This window comes from Gallus gallus, chromosome 1 (genome assembly GCF_016699485.2).
Source record: "Gallus gallus isolate bGalGal1 chromosome 1, bGalGal1.mat.broiler.GRCg7b, whole genome shotgun sequence".
Lineage (NCBI taxonomy): Eukaryota > Metazoa > Chordata > Aves > Galliformes > Phasianidae > Gallus > Gallus gallus.
Window position 1 is genome coordinate 120,072,407 of NC_052532.1, and position 23,750 is coordinate 120,096,156.

General features: G+C 40.4%; 1 protein-coding gene across 13 annotated transcripts in view; it reads left to right on the forward strand.

Annotated features, from left to right (window-relative positions):
* The window catches only part of SH3KBP1 (SH3 domain containing kinase binding protein 1), a 222,895-nt gene that overhangs the window by 8,625 nt on the left and 190,520 nt on the right, over positions 1-23,750 (forward strand). For 5 of the 13 annotated variants that reach the window (XM_015302495.3, XM_015302501.3, XM_015302491.3 and 2 more), the window contains exon 2: positions 13,998-14,155. The exons of 1 other annotated variant lie outside the window; for it this stretch is intronic. In XM_015302495.3, the coding sequence (XP_015157981.2) occupies positions 13,998-14,155 (158 nt within the window). Of the gene's footprint in view, positions 1-13,997; positions 16,767-17,503; positions 17,656-23,750 lie in introns of those variants that run through there. 7 more of the 13 variants (XM_015302505.4, XM_015302527.4, XM_025149680.3 and 4 more) reach the window with 3 other exon arrangements.

Consider the following 23,750-nt stretch of genomic DNA (forward strand, 5'->3'; position numbering starts at 1 on the left):
TTGGCTTATTATTTCATAGCTTGTTGCTGTATTCTTAATATTGGAGCTATGCTCTATGTAGTTATTTTTTTTATGACTTTAACAACAAGTTTCCAGATGATAAAGAGCTAAAACTGGTTGGGTATTAACTGGGTAGCTTAGACATTTTATTAGCTCCTCAGTCGCTTTCCTGGCTTTGCACCAATTGGAAACTCCTGTCGGTTATATTGAGTCAAGTTTAGCTATCTGTATAGATCTGCTCTGACTTCATAGGAGCAGCATGTATTTAACAGAGGGATTTTTGAGTAAAGCTCTTTCAGGATAGTTAATGTCTGTTTTACTGATGGGAGGCCTTAATGCAGCGGACGAAGGCACCTTCTGTGTCTGCCTCCTTGCTTAACTTAGTGCTGCTGGAGGATTAAAACTTGTTCCTTGTGTGATGAATAAAAAAGTACTGTCCAACAGCCAAGTAATTTGTAGGACTACGGTCAGCTCTTTCAGATGCGCGAAGCAACTCTTAAAATAGGAGAGAAATCTTCATGCTGCCTTCTTTTGTTAGAATTGTTGTTAATATTCATCTGCCTGCACAGCTGCTGTTTGTGGCCACTCTTCTGGCAAAGATCTCTTGTGAAATGGGAAATATCTTTGTTTCCTTTGGAACTTTGATAATCCTTTGTAACTATTGATAATTTCATCCATCAGATACCTTTATTTGCCCCTGAACTACATTTGTCAGTTGTACTGTGGCCACTGAGGTCAACTTGAGTGGTGTTTTCTTTTGTCGCTTCCTTCTGCATCTTGGAATTGCTTGCTTTGATTAAATGAAGCATGCTACTTATTTTAAAGACTACATTGTGTGCGTGTGTGTGTGATGCATCTATCCATTAGCTTTTGATTCGCTGACATCTCCATTGCCTGACTGTGGTTCATGGAAGGTTACAATAAGTGGTTAACAGAGATGCCACCTAGTTCATGATCAACCACCCCCTGACAGTTCAGAGTTGTATGTGCTGATTCTGGCTGTGTGAGAGATCTCTTAACGTGTATGCATTCAGGTGTTTTCTACACAAGAAAGTAGCCCGCTTCTAACTGTGCGTTTCTCATTCCTTCACCTCATTCTGTCAGAAAGCAGTTTCTCTTCCTGTCACCTACAGAAGCGCATTTATGCTTCTTTTCCCTCGTGAAACATTTTAATATATTTTTAATCTGCATCAGCGATTTCCACCTATTTTTCAGGAAGATGCGCTTCGCCCGTTCTTTTCAGGTAGCTGGTGCTGCATCATCTTGTCTTTTCATGTGCTCTTCCTTCAAATTCACCTTTCCTTCTCTTTCATCTGTCCTTGAAGCGTGCTGCTTTTTCTCTTTTTAGGAAACTTTCCTATATACTTCACTTGCAGTCTTAAAACACGCTACATTGAGATGTAGAGACCTACCGAATTCTGATGACAGTCCATTTGTGGGTGCTCCTTTAATTATTTCCTCAGAATTAGGGAGACAAGAAGCCTTCAGCTGGTTTCCTATGAATACCGTATCAGGAAGGAGAGGAACTGACTGTCTTTTAGACACTGTTGCTTTAGTCCACTGACTTTCTTCAGAGTCAGAAAAGTGTACCCTGGAAGGTAAATGCTGTGGTTTCTGTTGCACTCTGTGTTTTCCTAGTTGTCGTTCTGGTACTGTCTGATTCAGAAAGATGAGGTAAACTGAGGAGAGACTGGTGCCTTTGTGATGTGTGAAGAACACATTGTAGAAGTTGGCAAAGCCAAGTGCTGAAGTTCTGATGTTTCTGAATTTGGAGAACTGAAAAGCAGGATGTTGCTATTTAAAGTAGAATTTCAGTTCCTGTCTGTTTGAGTCTGGCAATACCTTGCTCTAAAACCAAAAGCAAGGGTTGGGGTGGATGCAGCCTTACTGGGCAGAGATCCTAAACACAAGAGATGCCCTTTTCTGCCTTTTTATTTTTTATTTTTTGGAAACATAGAATTGGTTTTAGTGTCTGATTTCTTTAGCTCCATGGAAAACCAAGAGGATCACTAGAGATTGTTTAAGTGGATGGAGCCCAGGAATCTTTCTCATAGAGGCAGCAGCCTTAAAGGAAGTGATCAGGGTAGCTAATACTGAGTGATAGCACTCTCTGTCTGCTCTTGTGCCCTGCTTTCAGCAAAACAGTGCTGTTAGCACACTGTGTTTGGTTGCTGCCGAGTGATGGGAGCTGGACTGGGCAGGACTCAGCCAAGCAGAGCAGCCGCCATGATGGCGCGGGGCAGGGAGTGGGGAGGGGACAGGACAGTGCCTGAATGAGGCTGGGGGTTGTTCTGCACCACATAGCACCATGTGGAAGGCCATAACGCTGTGGGCAGTTGGCTGGGGATGGACACTACTCAGGGATTGCAGGGTATTGGTCAGTGGTGATGAGACCTCGTGCTGGCAGGCATCATGGTGGTGCTGGGCATCAGTTGGTGGGTGACTAGTGATTGCTGTATATATTGTTATTGTTGCATTTTTGTTTCTTTTGTCTCTTTTGTTAGTAGTTTTTATCCCAACCTATGAGTTCTGTTTTTTTTTCCAGTTTTCTTCCTCATTCCACTTGGAGAGGGAAATTGAGCAAACAGCTGTGTGGTCTGAGCTGCTGCCGAGTTATGCCCCAACACCTTGTTCTCTTGGTGGTATGGTTTTAATCTGCATGCTGCCTTCTGGATACTATAGAAAGATTCTGCACCGGTATTCAAGGAAGTCCTGCTCATCTTGAGTAGCATCTGCCTTACTGTAGCTTCCTTGACAGCATGCTTTGTGCTGTTCCAGACAGTACCAGTGCTGGAAACTGGTGGTGGATGGGAGGAGGAGGAGGCTGCCAGAGGAACAGCTGCTTGTAAAACAATAGAGTCCATTGCTTCTCTTGATGTTTACTTGGGTTCCAGAGTTCCATACTGCTGCTTTCTCTGCTTTGCTCCTGCATTCTCACTGCAGCAATGGATTCTTCCACCTAAATGCTGACTATTGTTTGTGTTTTCAGTTCATATTCAGCCCTGCTGAGCATTCTCATTCAACCAGCACACTGTGGCTTAAATTCCCTTTTGAAGCAATGCTATCAGCAGGTCACAAGCTGTTGTTGCTTGCAGTGAAAGTCTGTGACGAGCTTTCAGATATGCTTGTTCAGTTTGCATCAGTTTTTGCTTTCAGGATTGTTTTTCCTGGAATGATTCACCTTCTTCTAAATCCACAGACTTTCTGTAGAAGAAAAGTGAAAAAATCAGTTGTTAATGGAAGTGCCCTCTCACTCAGGTGTATTGATGCATGGGATTTTAAAAGGCATCGTGAAAACAAAACAGAGAAGTTAATGATTGTGATCTGGGAATGTTTTTATTCCTAAGAGCTGAAGAGCTAAGCTAAGTTAGTTTGTGATTTCTCCATACTGTGGGAGAGAAGGAATTACCTGCAGGTACTGATGTGAGCTGAGAGAACAGGGGTTAAAGGTACCATCTAAAACTTCCTTCTCCTGAACTTGCATCCTGAATTATAAAACTTGAGAGATTTTCAGTGGGAAAAGTCAACAGATGTAATCTGATACGATAGTTATCTTTCAGAAAACCCTTGGGTAGATCAATCTAAACATGCTTATATGCAATAATTTCTACTTCTAGAGCAGCATTTCTTTCTTTTTTTCAACACTTCTACACTTATTGGAGTTTTGAGGGAGAATGAAAGAATTTGATGCAGAAGGACAGGCTGATAAGGATTATGAACACCAGCCTTTGGTATTAATCAAGAAAAACTATTGCGTTGGTGGGTGGTGAAGATGTTATTTTAATCAAATGCGTTCTTCTTCAAAATGCTTTTTGTTGTTGCTCATATACTTAATCAAGTTAGATTCTTTTTTAATAAGACATTAGGTGTTTTGGTCTGTTATTTCAGTATAATACAAAGGCTAGTGGAAATGATGTAGCGCTAGCGTGTAAATCTTGTATGGGACCTGTGGTCATAGCTCATGTGCTTGTGACTGTGAACCTCACACACATAGCATTTGTAGCTCTTACAACACCTGACAATCTTATCTATGGAAGCATTACAGAAAGTGTCCTTCCATTTGGCTTATAGCTTATGAAACTGTTGAGGAATTGCACACAGAGCCCAACTTTTCTCTGAATGTAGATTGTACAGAACTTAGCACTTGTGTAGAAGAGGGTTAAAGGATAGAAAGCTTCTGATTATTTCTCTCCTACATCAAATCCAAGTCATTACTGTTGTACAGCACATCTGTTTGTGACAGTTTATAATGTATTAGTTAAAACGTCACTGATTTGCAATCTTAATATTTTACAGGTCTTATCACAAGAGCTGCTGCTGGATTAAATATTTTGCAACTGCTGTCATAAAAATAGTAGAATTCCATTAAACTGAAGTAGAACCTCATAGTTTTGCATTTATTTTAAGACTTAAGTACTTGTCTGCAGCTGGCACTGCATAGTGAAGGGCTATAACGCTCTTCCTGCAAAAATTGTCACCTCCAACAAGAAGAATACCACAACAGGATGTATCAGTGCACCATTTTACAGACTGATCACTTACTTCAAACCCATTTTTATCAGTACTTTGAGAAAACATGGCTAAGATGCAGAGGAATATGTTGTTTTCTCCCCATCCTCACTGTAAAAGGTTTCTGCTTTTGGCAAAGATGAGTGATGGCAGTAACAGCTTAGGCGTCTATAGTGAAATCTTCCAAGCTCAAATGAGATCATGTTCATGATTACACACATGCTGCTAGTCTGGTTTTAATGAGGCTGGGTGAATGTTGCTGTTCTAGAAGGTATGAAATTTCAACGAAAGAAATTTATGTAGTACACCATATGAAGACTGAACAAATTGCTGATTACCACCTCCTCTCCTGTTCCTGGGAGTTGGATGATGCCACATCATATCACTGAGAAGATAATTTTACCTTGCCTTCCAAGGAAATGCTTTGATTTGATTTGACCTTCCACTTCAGTACTTATATGTCAGCATCTACAAACATGATCCAGGCAGCTACAGGATGAGAACCAAATGACAGTTATACTGGGTTAGTATTTCTGAGTAATCTTAAATAGCAGTTATGTTCATGGCATCAGTTTTTCAATCCTGCTTCCTTTTTATGTCGATACATTCATTCAGTGACAATCCTCTTGAATTTAGCTGAATGGTAATTTTATATATAGTTCCAGCTATATTTAGCTATAAGTAGAGTAATCTTTCCTCTTGTTGTTCTGAAGAAGTAAATAATATCCTTCCTAACTTCTCAATTATCTGGGAAATGTGATTTAGACACCACGAGTAGCATTACTAACGAGTTTTTACAAATACATATAATTTCAGTCAAATAGGAGTAATTTGTCTTAGTTTGCATAGCTTATCTCACAATCCTCCTCTCATCTCCTATTGATCCCAGCAACGGGTATAATCCTTTACAGACTTTGAATTTTCTTCTTATTGATGTTGGAAGAGCCAGGATCTCATGCTAAGGTGATGATGTTAAATGTGTCTCTGAATGTAATCAGTCTTCCATTTGTTCCCGATGGCTTGTTTTGCTCATTAGTATCTGAGGTAAACAGTGATGTTAAAATGAGTCCGTCAACTTTCAGGACAATTTTACTTCTAAGAAGCACTGTATTCCTTCAGTTAGAGGTTAATGCAATCAATTACAGTCTTGATGACCGTGTGAATCAAAGTAAGCCTGTGTGTGAATTCTGGTTACTGGGAGCATCTGCTCTGTTTGGGAAGTTGGTGGAACCAAGGAACTAAAAGTATAGGGGCAACAATCTGATTCTAGCAGTTTGCTGACCAAGGCAGTTGTAGGAAGTTGTTGACCACTGTAGGAAAGGATAAGTCAATTTATGGAGTACGGGCACTTCCCAGACGGACACCCATGTGAATGTCAAAAGCGTTCTGTGCAGTCTCTCTCTCAAAAACGTTATGGAGACTTCTCCCCTTTCAATCTAACACCTATTGTTAGATTTACCCTGGAATATTAGGGAGCCTTTGGGAGCACAGATGTGACTGCTGCCATTTAGAACTACTGCAATGATCGTTTCTTTCCTTGCTTGCACCTCGCGCATCAGTGGCTCTGATGATCAGATGTAATTTGGCATATTGTTTGAAAGTTTAACATCAGAGGTAGGAATGTGGCAATAATAAATGCAGTGAGACATAACTATTATGATAGACCTAAAGAAAAAAAAAAAGCAGAATGAATTCATAACGTTGATTAGAAGTACCTTGTCTGAAGTTGTTTACTGCGGAACTGCTATGAGATGAATGCTTTATTTGGAAACTCACTGCAGACATACATAAATACTAAAGTACTGACTTATTATTGTTCTTCATTTTGTAACTGTAAATTAGTTCAGTGATGGATTGTGGTCATACCGAATGCCTTAACACCGTGATATAAAGTGTTTCCTGTCCTGCTGAGTAAATTCCATTAGAATAACTAAGTGTTTGTTTTTTTCTTAGAAACTGGAACCAAGCATACTAATCCTGCTTTGACAAACAGAAAACTAGCTCTCCTCTTTTCCTGGAGGGATAGCTAGGCCTTTACGTAAGCTGGAGAGGCTTCAGCTCTGCTGCCGCCCGGACGAGTCACCTCAGGACAGCCCTAAGCAGGAGTGTACACACTTAACCTCCAAATCAGGTTTTGGTTGGAGCTCTCTGCACCACCTCTCAGCGTAAGGCAGAGGGGTTTCAAGCAGGGCAGTACTCCACAAGCGCAGGCGTTGGGGTGCAGCATGGTTCTCTGAGGGGACTTTTGTGGCCTGTGCTCTGGTGGCTCTTTGGAATGCTTCTGTGCGAGCATGTATGCAGGCGTGTCAGTTGCACAGTGGAGCTTCCCTGGGATACTCTTCATCTGTCCTAACCTCTCCATGGCTGGCTACTGTGTTTCTGCTGCCAGAACATGTGAGGAGTGTTTGTGGCCTGCAGGAGGGGACTGGGACAGGTGCTTCCCCTGGCATCGCTGTGAAGGCATTGCCAGGTGGCTGAACTGATTGCCAGCGGGATTAGCATTTGGGCAGGGAACCAAGGGGAGGTTGCTGAAGCAGCTTTCAACTGGAAGCTGGTTAATTCCTCTGTCCTGCAAGCTAGAGAAAAGCGCTGCTGATGACTATGACATAAAAAGATTTGTGTGCTGTGTGACTTACATGGCTCCCTCTGTGATTGCTCTGCTCTTTGTGACTGAGTGGTTGAGTGAAGGTAGCATTTTAGGACCATGATCTTTAGCTCCTCCCTGATGTTTTCAAAGGGTAAATATGAAAATATAACATCGACTGAAAGCTGTTGCCTTAGGGGAGTTGCAGTATATCAAGTGGCACGGATTTAACCTCTTGAAGATGGAATTCCTCCCCCTCAAGCTTTTTTTTTTTTTTTTCCCCCATGAAGCTGAGTCCTTGCAAACACTTTCAGCACAGAATATTATTGCAGTTGCAGAAGAAAGAAAATGAACGAAGTCTGGAGCTAATTTCCCAAGAAAACTATGGTTCTTTAATGATTACTTGAAATCCAGCAGATATGAAATGTTATTTTTTTCTGCCTTAGATGTGATGCAGAACTAAGAGCTCAAGCTTAAAAATCCCAGTCGCCACCTGCATTTAAACTATAAAGTTAATGGTATATTGGTATTATTATTTAGCTGTTTTTTACGTGCATTTCACAGGTAGCAAGTGTGAGTAGGTGTTTCTGTCTTGCCAGAGTGTTGCTTCAAAGGGGGGCAGAGGCTCTTTTGGCTAGAATGATAGTATGTAAAAATATTGAGAGTTGAGTCTTTACAAACTACAGGGTTTTCTTTTGTTGTTCTGAAGTAGGAGAGCCACACACAAACATGTCTTCCATCCCAGATACTAACAAATATTGAGTAACAGTAATCCCTAATTATCAAGAAGTTATAGCATGATGCCTGCAGTGGCTGTGATGGTTTGGGACAGGAAGGACTTTTGGAGCCCAGATGAGCGTTCCGTGGCTGTACCAGTGCGCTCCCATTTAATTCATGCTGCACCCTCTGTCTATGAAAACCTGCCTCCTCCTCCTTGGACGCCTTTGTACCACAGCATCCCACATTTAATTGGCGTGCCAACTGCTTGCTGTTCCCAGAGTCCAGAAAACAACGGCTTTGTAGGTCGCATTTGATCTTCAGGCCATCTGGCTCTCCAGGCATGGGCAGGAGAACAGTACCACTGAGTGTAGTATAGCGTGTTTGTTTTTTTTCCACTTGGGCTCTAGATGTAAGTCATCCTTTGTCATTTGGTCTAACAAATGATACCTACGTTTTCCCTGCTAATGGTTCCTAATGTATTAATACGAGTTTTGTTGCAACTTGCATATCAGAAAGACTTTTTGTTTTGTTTTGTTTTTAAAGTATGCCTACAAACACATCTATTTTATAACAAACACAGTATTATAACAAATATTATAACAAACACAGCTATCTTAACCATCTCATACTGAGATTTATCAAACAGAGCAGCATATTTGAAGTAAGACCTTGTTTACTAAGTTTTGAGGCAGATGGAATTTGATGGCCAGATTGTAACTGGTTATAAAATGTGTTTATAATGAAAATGTTGATAAACTATTATTTGTTACCAAATGAATCTTTGTGACTGCTTTATGAGAGAAATGGCATATAACAGAACAGAAACACATTCAAACTTTTTGATTAGTACTTTTTGATCATCGATTTATTTTAGGTGGTAGAGAACTCGAAGCTTTCTATAGTCACTGAGACCTTCCTATAGAGGCTTATGCGGTGTGGTGTAACAGTAAGGTTGTGGTAGGATGCCTGTTCACACCGCTAGTCTTTGTTACTTATGAACAGTTAGGTTTATGCAAAAAAGGAACGCACTGTTGCGCTGTCATCTGAGGAAATGTCATTGGAACGTTAATTTAAAACTTCAATATAGAATACTTTCAGGTTTTTTTTTTTTTTTAATTGTAAACTTGTAGGAGTTCAACTCTTAACTCTTTGGCTGCTGTGTATACTGCTGTGTACACTAGGATTAAGGTCTGCAATCATGTGTGAAACCATGCTGCTGCAGAATGTGGTGTTGCCATATGGATGCTGTTACTTGGGTGGAAGTATGCCAAAGACATTAATAACATTTCCATTGTGCCTACACACTACAGATAAGAGCAGGAGCTGATGTAATAATGTAGTTTCTGTTGCACAGTAGCAAATCTCTGTTTCTTTTCTTGATTCATTTCTTGCTTGGAAAGCCACCGTACAGTAATCGAAAATAGCATAAACTGAGACGTTTATCTCTTCAAATTTTGGTGGCATTGCTTAAAAAAATGCTTGTTCTGACTAAGTCAGTTTGTAGAGGTTAGATTTTACTAAAGAAACAAACAAGTAGTGGAAAAAACTTCTGTAATTATCAACAAAATAATTCCAATAATTCCATATAGAAGACTAATCCAGGAAACAAAAGGTGGGAATGGTTAACCTTTATCAACAGTTTTTCCACATATGCATTTTTTTAAAATATGTGACTGAAAGGTTCCATTTCAATTTCTGGTTCATAACTTTTCATATTCCAATTTTATTATTTTAAGCCCAAACCACTAAGCGTTAAATTAAATATATATATAGAGATCTTTGTCCCTGACATTACAGTAATGAGTTGGACTGTGCCAGTCTCCAGCCGGGCTGGTAATAACTAGTTTTGACTTCATTTCATGAGTTTTTCTATTAGAATCTGGATTGATGGTAATATAATGTCAGGAATAGCTAATTTTATTGGCGTAAGGATGAACATTCCCCTTTCAGATCAAAATAATTGAATAGCTTTTCATTTTGGATTTCGTATTTGGATTTCTAAATGATTCTTAAACTGAAGAATGCCTTCATCCAACAGAAAAGGTCTTACAGCTTGGGTTTGTAAGTTGAGACAGATTTGTCTTTCAGGCATGATGGAATACAATATTTTTAAGAAAACTGCACCACAAAGAGAAGCAAGGTCTGCCTGCTCCAGTTTTGCTTTATTTTGCTTTTTGGCTTAAAAGGGATTGTTTTTTTGGCTGTTAATGTAACAAGCTGTTTACCTTGGCAGAGCCATGCCTGCAACCAGCCTTTGTTGATTAACAAACAAAACTAGTTTGAGCTCACTGTCCATGGAGTGTTTTCTCACATCATAAATCACTGCGCAAACCAGGGCACTTTGTTAGCCCGGTTCCTGAGGAGAAGTCTAGATCAGCACTTCAGGAATGAGGTATGATTTACTTGCAGATGCAAAACTGGGATCCACTTAGCATGCGTGGATCAGCATTGCCTCCAATATCAATTCAGCTTCCGGAAAGACAAAATTTCTCATCAAGAGAAACAAAAAAGACTAAATTTGACTGTCAGGATGAGTTTTTCAAATCTCAGTTTGAGAAGGTGGCATTTTTTAGAATGCTTTAGAAATGGAGCTTGGTTTAAAAACTGCAATTTTATGTGGCTGTGAATTATGAAGCACTTTTAGGCTGTCATATGCTCTGCGAGCTTCAGTAGTGTGTTGAATGAGAAGTTTGAGTGATCTCATGAGTGCCTTCCCATCAGTTTGTCACAGTCTGCGTATTTGCTAGGTGTACTCTTAACCCCTCTTTCCAAACTGTGCTCTTGATTTGCTTGGTAGAGTTTACAAACATCTTAATTGCGTGGTCCATTTTTTGGCAACTTGTATGTCTCTGTCAGTTTACATGCACTTATGTTACAGTAATCAAATCCTCTGAGAAGAGACAGCATTTGAAAATATTTATATAAATTTCTCAGAAAGTAGAAAAAATTGTAGACAGAGAAGAGCCTGTAAAAGTAAAGTAGTTTTTTGTTTGTTTGGTTAAACTTCCAATAAAACAAAAGTGACTGAACAGCTGTCTGCTTAAGAAATAGTGCAAGGCAGGCAGACTTCAAGAAGTCCAGTGCTTCCAGCCTACCCAAACAGTTGTAGTGTTGAATCAACAGGAGTCTTCTACCTTTTGTTCTCCTTTCATAAGAGAGAGAACATAAATCTTAAGAGTGAAACTGTCAAGACTCATGTTAGTTTTACAGCCTTCTCTGCAAGGGAAAACTGCAAGGACAGCAATGGGCATAGCATGGAACTCTTAAACCATTGGACTTAGAGAACGGGAGAGTTGCTCGTCTTCCTTCAGTATGTCTTGCTGCAGCCTGAATGTTGAGTAGTGTTTGTAGAATTAGTAGTCTGAGCCAGCCCAATTCTTGCTTCTTTCCTGCCTTATCATTACAGGTCTCTGACCACCTCTGGGTTGTGCTAACTGTAATGGTTAGCTCAACAGATTCTCCAGTTAGTGTAGCAGTTTGCATGGAAGACGTCCGGAAACTCTACCAGAGATAGTGTGAAATGCCTCAGTGGTTGTGGTGAGATGCTGCAGGACAACTAGGTGGGTTTAAAAATTGTTTGGATGGTTGAGCTCGAAGGGTTGGGATTTTCAGACCTCGAAGTCTGTGAGACCATAAGAGTCCAAACATCCAATGCTCCTTAATGAGAGGCCAGTAGAATCAGTGCCTGTTGGGGACTCCCAGGACGGCAGGTCTACAAGCTGGAAGTTTATAATTTCTTGCTACTGTTGCACATCAAGATGTGCAATTACAGAGTAGTTTCAGTGCATTTGTACTTGCTGAGAGGACTGGGTGCTCCGTCCAACGAGTCACACAAGCCAACTAAACCTGAGCCTCAAGGAGAAAGTGGCAAGTGACAGTAGTAGGGAAATTCTCTGCTGTTGAAGTTGGAGGCTTCCATCTGCTGACCTGACATGTCATCTGTGGAGGTTTGCTGCTTGCCAGCATCTTGGGTCTAGAATGTTGTGGCTTGGTGAGGCTTGTGTCACCCTTAAACTGTCCTGCTGCCCTGCCATCACATAGGCTCCAATATGCTGCCAGTTGTGATCTGGAAAGTGTCAGTTGTGATTGTGTGGCTCTGGGGTCATGGTTAAGGGCGCAAGTGCCTGGGCAGTTTTGTCCTTGATCTTTTTGGTAAGAGGGAAGTGTGTGAGAAGGAGTGGATGGATCCAGCAGGTAAATATTTGCTAGGTAGCTGATGTCAGCAACGGAGTTTTAGTTTTGTGACCATGAGGACCCTCTGTGAGGGTTGGGGGTAGCTTGAAAAAGATGTGATCCATCAGAGTGGGACAAAAGCATGTTTGCTAACAGACCAGCCAACCAAATGAGAAGAGCTTTAAATTAGTAATGGTGGGGGAGGGAGATAACCAACACTCTCATGATAAAATAAAGGACCAGGTTGGCAAGCAAAATGTATAGGGTGATGCAAACAGTAGGGACCCTGTAATCAACAAAACAGAACTGAAGGGAACCCATCCCAAACATACCCAATATAAAAACAAGGAAGTGCCCATCGGAACTACTGGGAAAGCTCTCACGCTCTCTCTGGAAAATCAGGATGGCTGGGTGCTTCTCTGAAATGTCTGTGCATTAATACTAATGCATCGAGCGTTTGGTACAAAGGAGCCAGAGCAGTTAGGCCTGACCTCAGAGCTAGCCCTGAACTGAACAAGAAGGACCCTCTGAGATCCCTCCCAACCTGAATGTCTTAAGTTTCAGTTCTATTTGCATGTTATCTTGTAGTGTATGTGGTGCCACTCTTTGTCTCCTGCTGTTTGTTTAGTAGATAGCAGGCCTCTTGTGAGCATCATGTATGTGGTTATTGTATGTTTTTTTGTTATTCACAAAAGAAACAACAGATAAATATAATCAGCTGTAGCTTTATGCCTGGGATGTATCTGTAAGTCAGAATGCTCTTTTAGCTATGACTTGCAAGATCTGGGGGAGGAAGAAAGATGTTCAGCATTGTCTGTGTGACATTTTGGGGGAGTGGAAAGGAATAATTGTGCTTTCCTGTCAGCTTAATTCAGTGCAGTCCTTGGGGCTTCTGTAGTTAGGCAGAACCTTTCTACGGTCTGTTAGCTTTGCTTTGTAAGTTGTATTGCCTGTTTGATGGCCCGGTCTTGCAGGATTTACACAGCACAGTCATTCTTGTAGAAGGCACATACCTATTGTTCTCCTGTCTCTGTTTCAGTGGTTGCAGTGTGAAGGTTGGTGGAACATCCTGGGGCATGGTTTTCCACTGAAGAAAACAGGGGGAAGGCATTACAAATACGACGATCTGTGACCTTGCCCGTTAGGCCCCTCCTACTAGATATCTGATGAATCGCTAAATATAACCATTGCTACTATATTTCAATACCTCAAATCCATTCTTTTTGATTCTTCAAGTTATTTTTCTTTTTTCTGTCTTTATTACTTCCCTAATTCTCTACAGCAACTTTGCAGTATATGTTGCCTTGTGTGTATGGTTTTAGGGGTCCTTCCAGGAAAAGAAATGACTCACTGTGTAATGGTAGAGAGCTTATAACACCTCTGACAGCAGATATTCAGAGCAGCAGGAGTATTTCATCTTCACATCCTCTGATTAAGAATTACAAATTAAAGGACATTTTTTTCCTGTCGGTGAAACCTCATGAGAGCATTGTTCATGCACCAAAGCTTTGCATTTCTGTGTAAATTACAGTGAACCCAGCATTATGCTGGGGAAAAAAAAAATAATATCTTGATAAAGGCTCTTCAATTTATCTAGCAAAGTAGATGCAGTGGCTTGGGATGCTGGTGTAACCTGTCCAGAAAGAAAATGCTTCGGAAGTCAAAGAAATATTGCTAAATGTTTTCCAAGAAATAAACTTTGTAATGCTACTAGAGGAGTTACGCTGAAGCTGCACAGATTGATTTATTTTAAGCAGTGCAGAAAAAATGTAAGGCATTTGTTGCCTTAGCTGTGATGAGCATTAGTGTGCTTTCCTTTTTTTCTAGGCCCCCTCACTTAGCAGTTATCCACCAAAATGTTACTGTTACAAGTTGCCTATTTTATGTGCTTTCACACTTAAAGAAATTACATTTCTTTCACTGTTTGGATTGGTGTTTCTTATTCCTTTCAAAGGTACAGAAACGTAGATGTACAGTTACTGATTTTGTAATATCTGTTTTTCTCTTTTAGTGGAGGCGATTGTGGAGTTCGACTACAAAGCTCAACATGATGATGAGCTGACAATCACTGTAGGTGACATAATCACCAATATCAAGAAAGATGATGGAGGGTGGTGGGAAGGACAGCTCAAAGGCAGAAGAGGTTTGTTCCCTGACAACTTTGTAAGAGTGAGTACAAAGTGGAACTGTTCTTGTGTTGTACGTATATGTTTTGTGTACTGTGCTGTTCAGGTTGTCAGCCTTGATATCATATTTCTTCAATCCAAGACTGTGATATACTGCAATATAATGTTCCACGGAGGCTGCATTAGAAAGGAAAGATTGATTTATTGTGAAGACAATATAGTATCAATATCCTGAAAGTAAAAATAGCTACCCCTGACGTCCTCTGCTTTTCAGTTGTTATGCCTGGCTGTGTCGTCTGGGAGCAAAGTTTTCATTCTAGCACAACCTATATGTCAAAAGAAATAAAACAGTCTATGGTCTCTTCTGCGTTTGCAATACTATCTTCTCTCTGTAGCTGTTGCTTCTTCTTCTCCAGATTGCTTCCTTAGGTTTTGTAGAATATTTCTAGAATACATATTCATGACTGAACTAGCTGAGAATAATTAAAGTGGATTTTTTCTAAACAACTGCCCACAAAAAAACTTTTCAAAGTGTATCGTTATTTGGTATTTCATGTAATCTACCAAATAACCTGCAATAATACTGATTTTAGAAAAGCCATTCAAAGTTTTAGAAATGAAAATATGTCTTTTTTTACTGAACATCTTTGTGTGTTTGGATATGTTTGCCCACATCTTTATCAATGACCTGGATAGTGGTATTGAGGATGCTCCATCCTCACTTGAAGGCATTCAGAGCCTGGTTGGATGGGCCCCAGGCAGCCTTATCTAGTGCCTGATTTAGTGGTTGGCAACCCTGCCCAGGGCTGGGGTGTTGGAAGTGGATGATCTTTAAGGTCCCTTCCAAGCATTCTATGAGTACCTCTGGGCCTCCATGATATGTCACTGTAGACCTAGACTGTTAGTTTCTATAAATCTCTGTAAACCTAGCTCTCCAGCCATGGGAAAAAGAACAAGGGCTACAATAAACTACATAAATGAGCTTTTTGTTACTGCAGTTTCAGAGGGTCTTTGTGACTTTCCACTTTCAAAGGGTGTCAGTCTTTTTTCTTCTTGTAACTTGGGGCCTGTTGTGTGTTTATACATATACACATCATTAAGTTATTTCACTTTTCTTCAACGACATTCCATACATCTGAGATAATTTGGGACAGTGGTAATTTGACAAACTCGTAGGCTCTGTAGCAGGGGGACTTGGGAGCCTCAGGTGTTGCAAAAGGAAAAAATATACCCACATAGTAATACGTGTTCTTGTCCTTGACAAGGGTAAAGAATAGCTCTGTATCCATCAGGAGCAATGAGGAGGAGGAAGTCAGAGACTCGAGGATATGAAAGGGAGTGAAGGGGAAAAATGGATATCTCATTTCTTGCTAATCTCTGGAAATCCACATTTTGAGGAAAGAAACAATTTTGGGACTCATTATGTACCAATGATATTTTTCTTTAACTTTGGTAGACTGCTGTTGTGGTTTAACCCAGCAGGTGGCTGAGCACTACAGCTGTTCACTCACTTCCTCCTCTTCCCAGTGGGATAGGGGAGAGAATCAGGAGAAAAAAAAAAAGTAGAACTCGTGGTTTGAGAAAGAACTATTTACTGTTTACTCAAATAGAGTAAAGGGTAAGGATGATAATTATGACAAATCTATCTATCTGTATATAGATAGATATTATCCTTTTCCAATGAGCCGTCCTAATTCTGTTCCCTCCCAGCTCGAGCCCTTCACTGAGAATGGCCTTGGCTCTGTGCAACACTGCTTAGTGGCACCTATAAACATTGATGTGTTATCAGCATTGTTTTCCTCCTAGAAACCAAAACATAGCGTCATACCAGACACTGAATAAAACAATTCCATCCCAGCTGAAACCGAGGCACTTGAAAAGTTCTCTGGGATAAGAACAATTTTTCTCTAAGCTTTCTCCTGGCTGATATTTGAAATTTGCTGCTGATTTTAGGAGCACTGAATTCAATGACCTAAACAAATGTGGCCTATGAATTTCTCTCATGAAAATATCACAATATATGCATGAAGGCAAGTTCTTTTCATTAATACCTAATTATTATGGCCTCTTCTTTCCAAAATGACTTCAATCTGTGGTGTCCAGTCAAATGATTTAAAATAAATAAATACATTTGGTTTCAGTCAGAAGTTCTGAAACAACAATACATGTTTTGTATCCTGTGCTCTCATGCAGTATTGGTACATTTTTTTCTTAATTTTTTCTGAAGTCAGCACTGAGAGCTGTTTTCTGAAGAACTAAAAACCACATTAAGTTCTTCCTCATTCTCGTATCATGCTTGAATGCAAAGTCAGATGCTGATCTTTCTGATCTTTCCCTCTCTAATTTAGGTAACCTGCAGTAGAAAATACAGACTTCCTAAAAATGTGGTTTGTGAATATCTTCAGTGAAAAACTTCATCTTTCTTCAGTTTTTCTCATGGAAATATCCTTAAACATGGGGAGCTTTATTCAACCATAACAGCGTTACTGTTACTGAGTTTATTGAATGTAATCATTCTGTCTGTTAAGATTACAAGTAATTGCAAACATTCTCTTTTGGTTGTCATAGAATCATAGAATCGTTTGAATTGGAAAGGACCTTTAAACATCATCTAGTCCAACTCCTCTGCCATGAACAGGGGCATCTACAGCTAGGTGAGGGTGCTCAGAGTGCTGGTGAGCCTGTGCAGTTGGGCTCACTAGCAATGAATTCATGGCTTATTGCAAGGAACCCTAGCTATTTTGTGGTGTTAGGAAGGTGGTTGAGAGACAGGCAAAAAGGGACACGACGGAGGAGTGGTGGAGTTGAATGCAACTCCAGATTTGCATTGCTTATCAGAACTGGTTGTAAGAGCGGTTGCTTGAGAACATTATTTAGAGGTAAATATCAGTACTGAAATTCTTGAGATGCTTTACGTGCTGCTTTCAAGTGAAAGGAATGACTGCTTATGGAAAATAACTTTTCTTTCCTTCCTGTGATTGGTTTTTCCTTTTGAATGAATTTATGACAGCATTCCACAGAAATGGATGGGTTTTTCAAAAATCGAATGTTTGGGCTGATTTGAAACCACACCATTAACACAGTCAGGGGGCTCGAGGGGTCATGGTTACCGTGTATTCATACATTCAGCTTGGGAAAAAAGATCTACAAATCAAAGATGACATTAAAATAAGTTAACATGAAACGTTATTTAAGAAAAAAATATATGTATTTTTCAAGAGTGCTACATTTTCACGTGGAAAAGGCTTTTGAAGTTGTCTTTAGCAAAAGTGTATTTAAATTTCACAGGAAAATGCAAAGTAAGAGGCAGATGTGGGAAAGAAAGAGGAAAGGGGAGGTAGCAATGATGTGTATGCAGTACATATGCAGTAATGCTTTTCAGGGGACTTTCGCTGTCAAGTTCTGTCAGAGATGCTTCCTGTTCTCAAATCTGCAAACCAGCTGCTCTGAATTTTAACACAGACACACTTACACACCCGAACAAATACAGGTTTATACTCTTCTTATGCTCTGCAATTCAATATGCAAGGCGGAACAGAAAAGGTATTTGTGATTTATTTTCTCTGTCCCTTTTCAGTGCTGATCAATCTGCAGCTATGGTCAGTTGCAAGGTTTTCTGGGAGAAGTTTGTATAAATCTGAGCAAATTGTTTAAGGTGTAATTCAGTACCGTCAGTCACTGTGGATACCTTGTCTTTGTTGGAGATCCTGATGTTGAATTTATAGGAAATGTATGAAATATGCATCTGGTCATTGTCTTTTCTGCTTTCTTTGTATTTTTGGGTAGAGAAATGTAAGCAGGAATGAGCAGAGGTTGTTGTACTGTTCTTAGTTATCTGCTTTACTGTTCATTACGCAGTCAAAAAAGAGGAGGCGGAAGGTGTAATTACAGTGCTTATTCGTATGGCTTAAAGTTGGTTTTCTGCATCTTTCTAGACTGAAAACTTCAACTTGAAATCCAAAGTCTGTACTTTTATAACCAGAAGATAAAGTAAATATGGATGATAAGTACTGTGCTAGCTTTTCTCTTGTATTTCTTTAAGAAACTGCAGTAGGAGGCAGTTGGTAGGCTGTCGTCTTTTTCTTGGTCTTGTTTTAACCAGTTCCTTGTATAAGCTTGCACTGCAGCGTAAAACTGAATTTGTGAGTGCAACAGCAGCTGAGACAGTTAAGATTTTGCTGATAGCAGATGGAGATGTAGAAAGCAGGAAACTGTGGTGCAGAGCCATGACTGCCTGCTTTAATTTACGAAGCCCATTCTATGTGATGGGATGAGATAGTGTTACATTGGTAAACTGAACTGCTGCATGTGACAACCTTCAGTCTTGCCTGCACACCAGGGGACCTGCAGATATTGCCAGAACTTGGGGGGAGGAGGGGTTTATTTTTTTTTCAGATTGGCAAGAAGAGTGGTTGTAGTTATTTTTGAGGTTGTTGAGTACAGCTAGGATTTTAGAATCGATGGAACAGGGCAGGGGCTTTGTGTAACTCTACCGCTGCCTCAGGTTGGAATGGCAACCTGACTTTGTCAGTTATACAAGCAGAATATAACCTTGCAAATCAGCTGTGAAATTTCAGAGATGTTGTTTGTGTTGGATCATAGATGCACAGGGGAGATCTTCACCTGTTGCTTGATAGTCATTTAATTTTCTCCTCCTCATGTTTTCTTTTTAACCTTCACAACCAGAGGTTCCAGGGGATCATAAGCAAAACAAAGAGGAATTCCTTGCAGGAAGCCTGCTTTTGTTTTCCCTTCCTCCTCTAACCTCTATGCATTCCATTCCTGGAAACTGTACTACCCATCCCTATTAGTATTGCCTAACACCTTTCTAACAACTTCCTTAGCATTTGGCCTGTGTGCATGCAGGAGCCCATTAAATCCATAGTTGGGATCCTTGTAGGAAAGGAAAACGTTCCTCATGTCCCAGAATGCTTCTATCCCTTCTGCCTTCTGCTTCCAGCCTTCTGGCTGCTGCTCATACCCACCAGATCAGAGAGCCCATCAACTCCTGTCCTTCCTTCCTGCTTTGCCGTTGCACCCTGCTACCACTGTGCATGCCTTTCCTGCAACCCTTGTACGTGCTGCTCTCCTGAGTGCTCTGAACACCTATTAATTAAGTGACATCACGGTCAGCCTTGCTGAAGTAGCCACTTGAGAAAGCTGTGGTATCTGCTGAGATACTGAGGTTACGTGCAGACTGGGGGAAGCAGTGTTATTTCCATCTGTACCTGCAAAGATACTTCCTTTATGGATCAGTGAGTTCTTACAGGGTTGTTTGGGGTGTTTGTTTTTTAATTGGCAGGAATTTGCAATTCAGTTACTGAGGTGTTTGGTTTTTGCTTTTTTTTTTTTTTTAACTGGAAATTTTACTGGAATGTACTGTCTATGTATTTGTCTTTAGGCAGTAGTTTAGATTGTGTTGTCCCAGCTGCTTTGCTCTCTTGGAGGTTGAAAGCCAGAAGTCCTAGCTGCTGCTTCCAAATTCTGACTGTAACCTATTAAACCATTAAGCCCATTATTATGGAGAAACACAAAATAACAGAATTGGTGAGAGGACCTTTCAGATGGGCTCCATCATGCGGAAATATTGTTTCTGTCAATGGCAGTGAAGACACTGTGGAGAGAAACAGCATCACTGACGTTGTTCATTGTTGCTGTTGTTACTCATTTAGCAATGGTGAAAGCAAAACTAGTTGAGTCTTTCTCCTTCCAGCCCCCATGCCTTGAAAGGCACAGATCCACCGAGGCAGTTTTGTACCATGGAGATACAGATGAGGACTGACTTGGCAGCGCTCAGTTCTTCGAAAGGAATTCAGCACAGAGCAGCAGCACGGCACCAAAACTGCCTGTGGGCTGTGCCGGGTGCTCCGTGTGTGATACAAATAATGCCACGCCTCAACCTGTTCATCTGGCTTCTGGAGGTGGGGATGCTCCCGGTGAGGAGGCTGCCCTGGGTGTTTGGTCTGGAGATGATGTGAGACTCCTGGGCAGTCGCGGAGGCTCGCTCCCATTCCCTGGCACAGGGAGATGGGAAGGCAGCGGTGCTGATTGCAGAGCAGCAGAATGGATCCCGTATGTTGCTCATGGGGGCAGGTGTGGTGTTGGCTGTCACGGTGATGAGTTTGTTGGTTTGCTGGCTGAGCTTTGATCTAGGCTTTGAGGAGGGGAGTACTGGAGGGGGAATGGAGTGGGAGGCAGGGTTGCTGTTTGAGGCTGTCAGCAGTTGCAGACTTCGTGAGAAGCACCACATCCTGGATGTAGATGGATGTACATCCATGGTACATCCTATGTACCATGCAAAAGGAAAAGTATTTTAAATGCGTGCAGTGGTCACGCTCTGGATACACAGTAATGTGAAGCTTTGGTGTTAATGCTTTTTCTAGCTTTTAGTGACTGGTATTTTACTTTGCAGTACATTATTAGTAAGCTTCCGAATTGGTAGTTGTTGGTAGTAATTATACAATTGGCAGAACTAGTGTAAATTTCAGAGTTTAGAAACGGAATGTACTGCTCTTCATTCTTTTTGGCAGTGTTTTTTTAGTCTGTGTTGTAGTTGCTGATGTTAGGATATATTTATGTATTTATTTAAATACACACGAATATACCTGATAATGTTTCACTGACGGTTCGGTGTAGGTAGTGTAAATTGATGTATTAAGGAAACTCAATTATTTCCTGGTTTTGCTCAAGTTTGTGTTTCGTAGCTTTATGAAAGAGCTATTATTTCATATGAAAAAAAGAAACTAAGCAACTTTTTTCCCTTTCCTCTTCTTTTGCTTCCCCAGGCTCCAAGCCACAAGCAGGAAGAGAACCTAATCAGCCTGAAAGAAGGACAGAATGTGCTAGATAGAATTTGTCCTTTCAGAGCAGTAATATCATACTTAGAGCAACTGCTGTTTGTTTAGAACTTATGTATATATTACTATTATTTGGAACTGTGTATCATGCAGGGAATTCAATGTTTTTTTGGCAGTGCCTCTTCGTTTCTGTAAGTCTTACAGAATTGATGGCATTTCTTCAACCTAGTCCTAGTTGGGAGCAAAGATGAGGTGTCCTGACCTTATACTTCCTCTTGAAGCCAATGTATGTAATTTTTCTGGCAACTTCCCGAGTTCCAGATGCTTTTATTTTCTCTGTAGCTTGTTTATGTGTGGATGGGGTATGTTAGTAGTCTATGCATTTTAGGTTGATTTCTTCTTACGCTTGTTTTGGCAGTTGTTCTTGCTGTTAGAGCAGACTGCTATGAGAAGCTCTTCTTCGTAGGTAAAATCTGTAGAGGTGCTTTTGAGCATAGAAATGTCATTAGACATAGTTCCACAGTTTTGGATTTTTATGGTCTGCCTGATTCTTTCCTACAGGGCAAAACTCCCTATTAGAATTCTCAGAGTATCAGAAAACACGAGCTCCTAGAAACTGAAGTTCGGTCCCACAGCTATTTGAAGCTAGCACAAGATACTTGCTGACACTTCCACATTTTCTTGCAATTTAAATACATAGCCTTGAGATGGATTGACTCAACTTTAGGAAACATTACCTGATTCTGTTGCTTTTAATGTCTGTTTGCATAAAAGGATGTAAGAGATATAATATTCTGAATGCCTGTGGTGAGGCTACAGCGCATATTAATTAGAAAGAGTCGTGTTTGCATTGAAGCTTAGTCTGACAAATGCTCCATTTACTCCATTAGAACTATGCCAGCCTATATCTTGACTGCATCTACCAATTACCTTTAATTTGTGTTACTTAAGCATTAAGTAATGGTAACATTAAGAATGAAGAAGAGAGTAATAAGGATGTGTAGAAAAAGAAAGTTGTAGAGGATTGTGAAACTATCAGCCACTGTAATGATTTGGTGATACTCTGCTTCTGAATACTCTTGTCCTTATCAAGCGCTGTAATTTCTGAACAGTAAGTATGTGTGGCTGGAGAGAGGGTTGTTTACTGCTGCTGTTCTTTTTGTTAGATGGGTTTTGTTGGGTTTTGATTTAATCTATGTACAGAAATAGAGTTTTTCCCCCCAGAGCATCACGCGTGGATCTTTTAAGAGCTTTTATGTAACAGTTTCTATGCTTTTCTTAAAGCTCATGTCAACTGGAACGGCAAACTCTTTCCCTTTGTTACTGGAAGAAGCATAGCACTCATTAGCTGTCTGGGTATACAGTGTCTGCAAGTGTTACACTTCCTTCCTAGATTTTGGGGAGCAGCTGGCAAGCTAATGTTGGAGACCAGGTCCTTAAAAGGTCCTCCAACTCCTGCCATCACCCAGTTATTTACTCTGTACAAGAATTCAACTGGTGCTGCTAGCGAAATTACTATGTGTCAAGGTATATTAGGGCTGTTTAGGTTTATAATCAGCCAACGTTCTCTTCAAAGCTGGAAAGAGATGAGTATAAGTAAGTCTCTTCATCCATTTCTTGCTCTGTAACAGCTATATGAAATATATTATTACTTTATATATAGCCAGTGTACTCATTCACTTGTCTTTGGAGATGACAAAAAAGTGCAAGTAAACTACCACCTTGTAACATGATGAATTATTTACTCTGCTTCAAACTCCCAGTTCAGTGATGGATACTTAATGTCAGTGGTCAAGATGGAAGGTGATGAGTGATGGAGAAGAACCTGTACAGCATACATTTTTAAACACATGTGCCTCACACCCAGAGAGAAGAAACAAGGCGAACCTGCCATTATTACGAGAGATGGTGATGGCATCTACTTTTATTGTTGTTTTTTTGTTGGTGGTGGTGGGTTTTTTTTTTTTTTTTTGGCTGGGAATATTGAGACATAAATGCACCATAGGTTACTCAACACTGTGCAAGTACCGAGTGTATGTATGTGCTGCTTAGTAGAACCTTGATTTCTCTGTTGCTTGCTGCACTGGGACCCGCTGCTCCCTTTGAAAGATTAGCTCCACGCTTGAGTTCTCTGAGAAAGCTTGCAGCCTGTTTAGAGGCTATCGTCCAGCAATATAAAAAAACCTAACTATACACCCACTTTTCTGCCAGCAGAAAACTTCTCAAGAACAGGAACTTCTTTGATAACTGTCATGATTCTTTATAGTTACTGCTTATTGCCGCTGTTGTGGCTGGTTCATGATGACCAACTTAGCTAAGCCATGTTCTCCCTTCTGTTACACTTAATTGAGTTTTGGGTGGTCTGCTTTATCTGTAATATACCAAGTAAATTACTATTTACTTAGTAATTGATAGTGCAAGACAAAGCCCCCTTTTAACTGAAAATTATTCTCTACCTACAAAAACATAGTATCATCCAACTGTCATTTTATGTTTACTGGCTTTTTGAGTGTTTGAAGGTGGGTTTTTTTGTTTGTTTTGTTTTTGTTTTGGAAGCTTGCCCTGAGCTGCTTTGCCATGCTGCCTCTAGAACCCTGCAAACTGCCCACCTTCCCTCATGTTGCTCTCGCGTTCTGCCTTATGTGGCCATGGCGGGTTGGATACGTGGTTCATATATTGGCTTCCCCTGTTGCCAAATCACTGGCACACTTGAGTTCCTAGTAATTGTAGTTAGTTAGAAAAAGATAGTACACAACTGCCTTTATAATTCTCTGGTGTCTTGCGTCTCAGTTTTATTTTACTGTTAGGCACAAAGACAAAATTCAAGCTATGTGTTATTTA